Raw genomic sequence first — 9,608 nt, 5'->3', positions numbered from 1 at the left:
TTTTTTTTACTTATTTTCTTTTTAGCTTTGTGATATTTTTATATTTTTTTTCCATCAAGAATCCTAATCTCATGATTTAAATCATAAATTTAGCGGGTTGGCTCGTCTCTTATTCCATGAGTTAAATGCGAGAAGTGATCAACCTGGATATGAAATTAAATGTGATATATAATTTAATCTAAACAATAAATATCTATTTTAATGATGGAAATAATCGTTTGATTGCTCTAATCCACCAATAGGTATGCATGAAATTTGACATATTTGTTGATAAATTCCCATTGATCCTTAGACACCTTCATAGTGTTTTATATACGAGGAACCTTATGGTCTAACTTTAGAAACCTATACAATTTTATCAGATATAAGCCCTACTAAAAATCAAATTTATTGAACTTGTGATATACATACTCCCCTGTATTGAACCAAAAATGCAGATAAGTTAATCAACACGAATTTAATCAACAAGAAATCTTTTTGTGCCACGTTTTTGTCACTAGCACGTAGGCCATATAATGGAGGGTAATTGTTTTTCCTCCTCTAGTTGTAAATTCATTTTGACCAAGAAGCATATAGAAGAATCCGCACAATCCTCCTGTCCATGTAGTTCTTCAAGCCCTTCACACCCCTGCGGACCATGTATGCTTGCCTATCTTCCTCGCTCCTTGCAATCCTTTCACACCCTCTTATCTTCTTTACCGGCAAGGCTATCTGGACAAAACAAGAGCTTGTTTTTATTGTATGAATAACAATGAATGTATCAGAAACTGATCTCAAGTTAGTGTGCCAAGGAATTATTAGTGAGAGATCAAGAGGGATATTTTATGGTGACAATCCACTTGACCATGCAACTCCAACGGTTTTGGCACAACTCAGCTTATCTTCTTTACTCAGTGCCTTGACACAATACATTCTCACCCCACTTGGTGAAAGTGCTTTCATTTCAATGCTGCTGGTAAAGTCTCTTTTTTTTTTCCTACAAAAAAGAGTCTAAAATCCTTCCTCTAGTAATGTGGTTTCTTCAGGTATATAACTCAGTTTATGTCTTTGATATGATCAGGTAGGATTCGCCCTGGGACCAACTCTCTGGGGTGATAATAATTCCTTCTTGTCAAAAGTGTATTCAGCGAAAAGTATCAATGTCAGTTCAACATTTGCCTTCTTTGGATGCATTCTTTATCTATTTTTGCTTGGAATAAAATTGGACCTGGGAATGGTAAAGAGAGCAGGAAGGAAAACCGTGGTTATAGGCTTCTTTACTTTCATTTTTCCGATAACATTGAACTTAATCGTGGCTGAAATTTTAACCACAAATATGGAAATGGAACCATATCTACATGATTGTGTTCCTTACATTGCAGTTTTTCAATCTGTTACCACCTTTCATGTCATTGTCTGCCTCGTCGCTGATTTGAAGCTCATAAATTCGGAGCTCGGCCAGTTAGCAATATCTTCATCAATGATCAGTGGCACTTGTAGTTGGTCCCTGACTTTTTTTTTCTTACTCATAGATCGAGATGAAACTCATGATTTGATTGCATTGATTTTAATCTTTGCAATATTGCTGGTGATAATCATATTCTTTCTATTAAGGCCCTTAATGACTTGGATGACTGGGAAAACATCAGAAGGAAAACAGGTCAAAGAGACGTATGTTATCTCTATCTTTATCATGCTGTTAGGATGTGCATTCCTGAGTGAAGTTTTTGGGCACCATGTGTTATTTGGGGCTGTTGCTTTGGGCATGGCAGTGCCACATGGTCCACCATTAGGATCAGCACTAGTCAACAAGATTGAATCATTTGTTTCTTCCATTCTCCTGCCGAGCTATTTTGTGTTCAGTGTCGCTGGTGTTAACATACTTTCTATACATTCGAAAACAGTTACTGTTGTCAGTATATTTGGTGTAAGCAGCTTCATTGGGAAACTTTTAGGTGGCATGTTGCCTGCACTCTACTTCAACATACCTCCAGTTGAAGCATTTTCATTAGGCCTTGTAATGAGTTGTCAAGGCGTTTCGGATGTCCTGCTCATGCAGCACGGCAAATTCCTCTCCGTAATGACCTTATTCTCATCTTACCCTATTCTACTACTGAATTTTATGCATATGCGCGCATTCCCTTACTTCTTATCAATGACTGCCTCATATTGTGCATAAAATAACATGTTTCTGATTTACTTGTTGCAGCTTCTTGACACTCAAATATATAGTATCATGGTCATCAACATGCTTTTTTTGTCAGGGACCTTCACACCGATAATCAAATTACTCTACGATCCATCCAAAAAGTATGCATCCTGCAAAAAAAGAACGATCCAACATACTAGTCTCCACATGGAGTTCCGCATTCTGGCCTGCATATATCACCAAGATTCCACCCCTTGTGTCATTAGACTTCTTGAAGTAACCAATCCAACAGCCAAGACTCCCATGTGCTGTTATGTAGTCCACCTGCTCCAGCTCACGGGCAGTTTAATCGCACTCCTCGTGCATCATGAGCCTGGAAAAAGTGCGAAATTCCATGCTAAGGATTCTAGTCATATCATCAATGCCTTCAGATTATACGAGCAAGAGTGCAATGGTAATGTTGTTGTCAACTTATTCACATCCATATCGCCCTTTTCCACCATACACGAAGAAGTTTGTAGGCTTGCTGCAGAGAAGAGCACATCCTTGGTGATCATCCCATTTCACAAGCAGTGGAGACTTCACGGGATAGAAAACATTGCAGAAGCCAGGTCTGTTAATCGTCACATTCTGGAGAAGGCTCCATGCTCCGTAGGGATCTTGGTCAATCGAGGCACCTCAAGTGCCTCCAAAAACAATAACTTATACGACATCGGAATCTTTTTTGCTCATGGAAGTGATGATAGAGAAGCATTAGCATACGGTTTGCGAATGGCTAAACACTCTAAAGTTGCTCTCACCGTGATCCATTTGATCGATCTAGCCAGAACAAGCCAGGATTTTCATGAGATGGAGCTTGACAATGATATTATCACCGAATACAAGATCCAATCCGCAGGAAAAAGGCAACATTCGTACATACAGGAATCCGTAAACGATTGCGTAGAATTGATTAGGCTGGTTACATCTGTCGAAAATTCATTTGATCTAATTTTGGTGGGCAGATCCTATGGCAGCTGCTCACCATTGTTTGAGGGACTTACCGAATGGAGTGAGTTCCCAGAGCTGGGATTCATGGGAGACATGCTAACATCATCAGATTCCCAGTGTCAGGTTTCTGTGCTTGTGGTGCAACAACAAATTTCTAGAGCTTAAGACAGGATTAATAGTGTAAAAAACCTGTTGGAAGGTTCAGCAGAAACTGTATAACTAATTGGTGATTCTAACAAATGGTGGAATGCCATAGCTAGAAAATATAGATAAAGAAGGAACATGAGTTGATATTTCAAGCTACAGGAACATTTTGTTTTGGAAAGAAATTTAATTGTTGTTGTATATTTGCTAAATATGAACTAGGAATTAATATTCAGTATCAAATTTGATATTAGGTTCTTTCATTTTCCTTTCAATGTTAGTTGTTCTTTCAGGAGTTATGTTGCTTCTTGCTAGCAATCAGGAATATTTAAATATTAAGAAATAAATTGAGTGTCATTGCTTAACTCTTGTTTATTGATGATTTCACTGAAAAGATTGGAGTTGCACTAAGCAATTAAATTCAAACTCAAGAAATAACTTTGGATAATAAAAGATTCATGAAAATGGGAGTGGAATAATTCAGTGTATGATATATCGAACAAAAATCAATTAAGGCTAGGAGGCCTAAACATATATAATATATTGTTTTGTCTTATGTTTATGGAGAGTGGGAATAGGGAATCCATGTGAGGATTGAGTTATTCGATGTAACATCTTAGGGGATTTGCCAGCTTTTTTTCCCTTTATTTTTATGTGGCTTGGAGTTGTCACTGTTTGAGTTCTTCTGGATTCATATGCAATGACTATTATTATTATTATTATTATTATTATTATTATTTTGATTTACGTGGGTATCCGGGCCAGTTTGCGCGCACCACGACTAATCCCACGGCCCACTGAACACCCTGCAAACCCAGTGGACATGTAAGACACCGTGGGGATGACAGACGTGCACATGAGAACTCGAACCCAGAAGCAGCAGGAGGAGACAAGCCCCTCCCACCGCCAGGCCAAGACCCTCAGTGCGCAATGACTATTATTAGGAGTTGGAGTTTATGTTCTTCTATCTAACAAACTTAATATTGTTTCTCTTTCTTACAATATTTTTAAGAAAAAGATTCATGGAAATTTGTAATTTAAGTATTTATTATAAAACTCCTTATAGGTAATAACTTAGGTTATAAGTTAAGGAAATTAACTTAATCAATTTAAAATAATATTTTTTAAAGATATTTTTAAAAAAATTAAAATAATATTATTAATTTTTTAAAAAAAATTAAACTACATCTTATTGAAGTTTTAATTGGATCAACGCGATGACAAATTGATCCACTAATCTCAGCCAGGTTTAATAGCTAATCATTCAAATTTTTATATAGATAAATATATATAATTAAGTTATCTCTTAATTTGTAGAATTAAGAAGAAGAGGGGCACCCCAAATAGCAAGCTTCGTGATAAAAATTAAAACTTCAATATATTCAAACATGAATTTTCTCATAGATGTCCTAGAAAAAAGTGCTACTTATACAAGTTCGACGGAATCTTTAGTATATTCCACCCTATGAATAAATTGATTCTCTATGAACTTGTTTGAAAATAATGGAATCAATTACTCTGTGAATTTATTTGGGAAAGATTAAATCAATAACTCTTTGAAAAATTAATTGTCGACTTGAAATATAAATATTAAATTCATATATAGTAAACTTGTCTTCTGCTTTACAAATGGATGCCCGATTGTACAGTAACTTAGAAACAAGTGCACGTAGGAGCTGGTAATTAATCATTATGCTTGAGATGCAATCTACTGGCTTTTTAGAAATTGTTGTCTAATATTCCCTCTATTGGCTGGCTTAAATGCCTTACATTAGCCAACACATTTTGACTCCAGCAAAATCATAGTTTATTCATATATATATATATATATATATATATATATATGATGATGGTCTCCACTACAGCGTGCATCAATGCAATTAAGGCCCTTGAATCTTCCTTGATAAATGCTTTATTAGCTGTAAGATTATTGAAGTCAATTGTATGACACGTACAATAGGACAAAAACTAAGTTGAAACTAAACATCTAGCTTTATGTTAATCATTGAAGTGGCCGTGACATTTCATGTTAATCTTTGAGGAAGTGCCCATAACCTTAAACATGTTAAACGAGATTAATGCATAATTAAAGGTGTTTTGGATGCCTAAGTTGTAAGAAAAGAATCATGACAAGCATATATATATAGTAGTTGATTATAACATGATCGATGGAGTATATCTAAATTAAGGATCATTCATAACTTGCTTAGATTTGTCATTTGTGATCTATAAGAATCAATTTGAGCAATGGATTTTAACTCCTCCAAAATTGTCTTGCTCTCCATCAATGGGTTTGAATCATTTCCCTTGTGTTTAGTTTCTTGTTTTGGAACTCAAATCGATGAAAGACTATGGAACAATCTCTTCTAGCTACGAATCATCAAAGAGTAATTAATCAATCTAGCTCTTTGTCAGGATAATAAATCCCACCAAGTTATTTCAGATCATATATTAAAAAAAAAACAAAGTTGAGAAATTTAAGAAACATGTATTTTTTTGTGAATAAAAAGATGTATTTACTTGGGAATTGTGGATGTAAATGCGAAATATTTCATCATCACAAACATTTTTTTTTCTTTCTTCATCAAATAATTTACTTGAAGATTAAAACAAACGGATCGTGATCCGATGAATATTGAAATCCTCAATCTGCCATTATTATACGCAGATCGAAGAAGGAAAACTAAAATCAAAATATAAAATTTATACACAAAAAAGAGGAAAAAGAAAAAACCATTAACCCCACCACGTTCATCAAAAAACGTCCCCGTTGCAAATAATTGCACCCTCTTGCCTCCTCTGGAGAACGTCAAATCCCAGAACCGGACAAAACTTGATAGTCCTCGGAGATGCTTTGTAAATGAGGCCGCCATACTCTGACACGACTGGTCCGGCGATCACGACGAGAGGGTTTCTTTTCCGAGACCAAGTCGTTTAGGTGACGATCACAATCTTGTACATCCTTATTAATGTTGCAATATTTTTTGCTTTTCTTTGATGAAGACTTGCTCTTGTGGCTACAAGTATTACCACCTTTTTTCTTCTCGCCAGGCAATGAAGAAGACGGAATCAAGAAATATATGCTGCCTCTTTTGAGCTCGGATTCCGGGGAGAGAATCAAGATTTTTCGAACAACACTTTGAGAAGAAGGTTTGCTTAGAACATGATTTGGGTTTGCCTTAAGGACCTCAGCAGCTGTGATTGGACCTGTAATTTCTTCTACGTGGCCATTCAAATGAACTACACGGATCAAGTCTAGGGCTCCACAAGGAAGAACACAAGCCAAACAACACCTTAAGCTATTGCCCATTTCTATGGAAATGAACTCTCTTTTGTGGCGTGTGGAGTTTGGAACTCTTTTTTGTGCCTATTTTTCTTCTTCTTTCTTTGTCAAGAATGTGATCAAGGGAGGACAAGGTTTTATAGGAACAACCGTACGTACTACCCATAAAAAACAAAGTAGAATGTGCATTATTTTATTTTGGATTGACAATGAAGAAAGTGACCTAAAATGAGTGATCTTTTAGTTAATATATATTGCTAATTAAGTAGTTGAGAGTTCCAATGGTCATAGCCCTTTCTTCTATATGGGTTTAGTTAAGTTTTCATTAATTACTTGTTTTAATTATATCTTTAAACTCACTTTCACGTAAGAACATTGCATCTGTTCTCGTTGTTTTTACGAGATTGATTCAAGTGATAAGGAAAATAATTATTCAATTTGAAGGTCATTCAAAGTTATAATCTCGATCTTTTTGTCCTTTAAATACCAAACGAAAATGAGAACATAAGTTTAAACAATGAGCTCACTTGAGTTAAATTATCATTAAATAATAATATAAATTATATTTTAAAATCTCACCTATCTATTAAAATATTTTCTTGATATTATTATACCTAATTTAATACACATCAAAATCAAAATCTCTATTTTCCATGTTCCTTGACCTTTTTTATTTATTTATTTCCCTGCTTCATAGATCCAAACTAATTGGGTCATTGATAAATGGAGTAAATTATTAAATGCTGGTTGACACCTTTACCATGCATGAAACTGTGGTTATTCCTCCATTTATATAGTTAAATCCGACACAGAACTCTATAAATGGTGAAAACTTGGGCTGAATTATATATTTTGTTTAAAATATATTTTTTAAGTAAGTTACATGGCAATTGGGATTCACCCTTTTTGTTTGTATCTATAGTTGTGTTCAGTAAAAAACATATTTTAATTAACTTTAAATTTTTTAATAATGTTTTGACCTTTCTCTAAAAGTAACAGTGGTTTTTATTTTTCACTAAAGAATGATTTTATTGTCAATTTTGAGATAAATGGATTCATAAGTATCATGTTTTTTTTTAATAGTTGTTTTCTTATATGATGGAGATATTATGGTGTAATATGGATACAAATTAGTTTTCTTATTAAACTAAGTTTGAGTTAAGAGGTTAATCTAGATTAACTTACATAAATTAAAATAATATTTTAAAAAAAGTTAGGTTTTGTTGGTTTATACCCAACTAAGATAAGAGCTAGTGTTTCAAATGAGTGATTTAGAGACCGTTTGGGAACACGGTTGAAACCGCGGTCCCTCAAATTTAAAAAAAACAATTTGCTAAAAATTATGTTTTTATAATTTTAAATTGTTTTAATATGTTAATATGAAAAATAATTTTTTAAAAATAAAAAAAAAATATTTTAATATATTTTTTAAAAAATATATTTTAAATCATCACAGTAACACAATTTTAAACGAGCCTTAAAACGATCACAATAGATTGGAAAGGAGGGCATTTTTGGCAAAGGCATATGTATAACCTTTTATCGTTCATTGATTTAACAATTAGAGGTCAAGTACAAATACAGTATTTATGAAATAATTGGTCCCGCAGCATGAGCCAATAACTAGCTAATTATCACGAATAGAGGAAGGAATGAAGCTTAGGCACATCAATGGAAATTAAAATAATGGCTTAACACTGAAAATCAATTATTATTAGGTACGGAATGACAATGCAAGAGTACATGTTACATCCTTGGGAGTGTGTTTTCTAAGCTAACCTTTTGTGAAATAAAATAAGACAAAACTATATGTTTTCATCCCCGTAGATTTAACAATAATCCATGTTGTTCTTTGTAGTTTAAGATTTCTTGATTACCAATCGTAACGTTTCAAAAATATTTAAATATTTGACCCTCTTTGTTAAATTGCTAACATGGCCCGGCCTTTTCAATCATTTTTTAATATAGTTTTAAGTGTTTTATTGGATACTTCTACATACATGGGGATTTAAATGAAACTTAAAAATAAAAAAAATATCATGAAAATGTGAGAAAAATAGATAAGTGCATAGTTTTGTTTAGTTTTGTTAAGTTGTGTTTGGTTGGTGTTCTAAGATAGAAAAACATATACGTGTTTAGTTGAAGAAATATAGACAGAAACATAAAACAAATCGATTTTTATAATATTTTTCGAGTGAATTTTTATCATTTTAAGACAATAAATATTGTTGTTATTTATTTTTAGACCCCCTACATAAACAAAATAAAAAAGAGAAAAGAGAAAACACAAGAAATAAAAATGTTGGAAGAATATATATATATAGTGAGAAGAATATACCAAAACGCTCAGGAAATTGTGAAAGATTGGTTGAGGAAGATCAAATATATAATATTGAAAAATTTAACAATGTATTTTCAACTAATAAAGGTTCTATTGGCAAAGAAAATTCAATTTGAGGAGGAAAATTTAAAATTAAATGTTGAAGGACTCAAGTGGAAGTTTTCAAAGTTTAATTGAATTTATTAATAGCTTAATTGTAAGAAAATTGATTTTTAAAGTCAATTTAGGATTTAAATAGAAGAAATTGAAGTCTGAGGGTTGGATTATAATTTTAAGAGTTAATTTGATTAAATCAAAGGCTTAATTGCATAAATATTGAAGTTTAATGGGCAATTAGAAATTTAATTGAAGAAATTCAAAATCAAAGATCAAATTGAAAAAGGCAGATGAATATAGGAGTTGAAATTGATCAAATTATGGAACAAATTGAAAACAATTAAAAGTTTATTGATCAATTAAGGGTTCAAATGCACAAATTCAGAACTAAGAACTAAAATGAAAACAAGGTCAATTTAAGGGTTAACAATTGAGTTTGACAGGGGTGACATTAAATTAAAAGATTGGAGGCAATTATAAGTGTAATTAAAAGCAATTGGAAGAGCAAGGATTGAATTGACATTTGCTAATCCCAAATTAAAAACCTTAAACGATGTGTTGTTCAAACTTAATGAAGAGAAGATGAATGATACGTTGTTCCTCAATTGGACATCTCTATTTTGATA

The 9,608-nt window shown here is 33.0% G+C and overlaps 3 protein-coding genes across 3 annotated transcripts; 2 read left to right on the top strand and 1 right to left on the bottom strand.

The window, feature by feature from the left end:
- Positions 1–751: 751 nt before the first annotated feature.
- Positions 752–2,158, top strand: LOC133668627 (cation/H(+) antiporter 18-like). The gene is made up of 2 exons (XM_062088580.1): positions 752–955; positions 1,061–2,158. The coding sequence occupies exons 1-2, from the start codon at positions 752–754 to the stop codon at positions 2,156–2,158; spliced, it is 1,302 nt and encodes a 433-aa protein (XP_061944564.1).
- A 146-nt stretch (positions 2,159–2,304) lies between these two features.
- On the top strand, positions 2,305–3,436 carry LOC133667833 (cation/H(+) antiporter 15-like). The gene has a single exon (XM_062087508.1). The coding sequence runs from the start codon at positions 2,336–2,338 to the stop codon at positions 3,281–3,283; it is 948 nt and encodes a 315-aa protein (XP_061943492.1). The 5' UTR covers positions 2,305–2,335; the 3' UTR covers positions 3,284–3,436.
- A 2,375-nt stretch (positions 3,437–5,811) lies between these two features.
- Positions 5,812–6,663, bottom strand: LOC133668801 (uncharacterized). The gene has a single exon (XM_062088809.1). It carries the CDS (start codon positions 6,570–6,572, stop codon positions 6,072–6,074), a length of 501 nt encoding a protein of 166 aa, XP_061944793.1. The 5' UTR covers positions 6,573–6,663; the 3' UTR covers positions 5,812–6,071.
- Between the last annotated feature and the right edge of the window lie 2,945 nt (positions 6,664–9,608).

This window comes from Populus nigra, chromosome 11 (assembly GCF_951802175.1).
Source record: "Populus nigra chromosome 11, ddPopNigr1.1, whole genome shotgun sequence".
Classification (NCBI taxonomy): Eukaryota; Viridiplantae; Streptophyta; class Magnoliopsida; order Malpighiales; family Salicaceae; genus Populus; species Populus nigra.
The sequence above is the reverse complement of the archived record's forward strand: the minus strand, read 5'-3'. Positions and strand labels throughout refer to the sequence as shown.

Bases quoted from the DNA above. Each gene is read 5' to 3' on its own strand.
- LOC133668627 (XM_062088580.1), top strand. From the start codon at position 752: ATGAATGTATCAGAAACTGATCTCAAGTTAGTGTGCCAAGGAATTATT. The intron at 956-1,060 runs GTAAAGTCTCTT...TGATATGATCAG, and splicing joins CTTTCATTTCAATGCTGCTG to GTAGGATTCGCCCTGGGACC.
- LOC133667833 (XM_062087508.1), top strand. From the start codon at position 2,336: ATGGAGTTCCGCATTCTGGCCTGCATATATCACCAAGATTCCACCCCT.
- LOC133668801 (XM_062088809.1), bottom strand. From the start codon at position 6,572: ATGGGCAATAGCTTAAGGTGTTGTTTGGCTTGTGTTCTTCCTTGTGGA.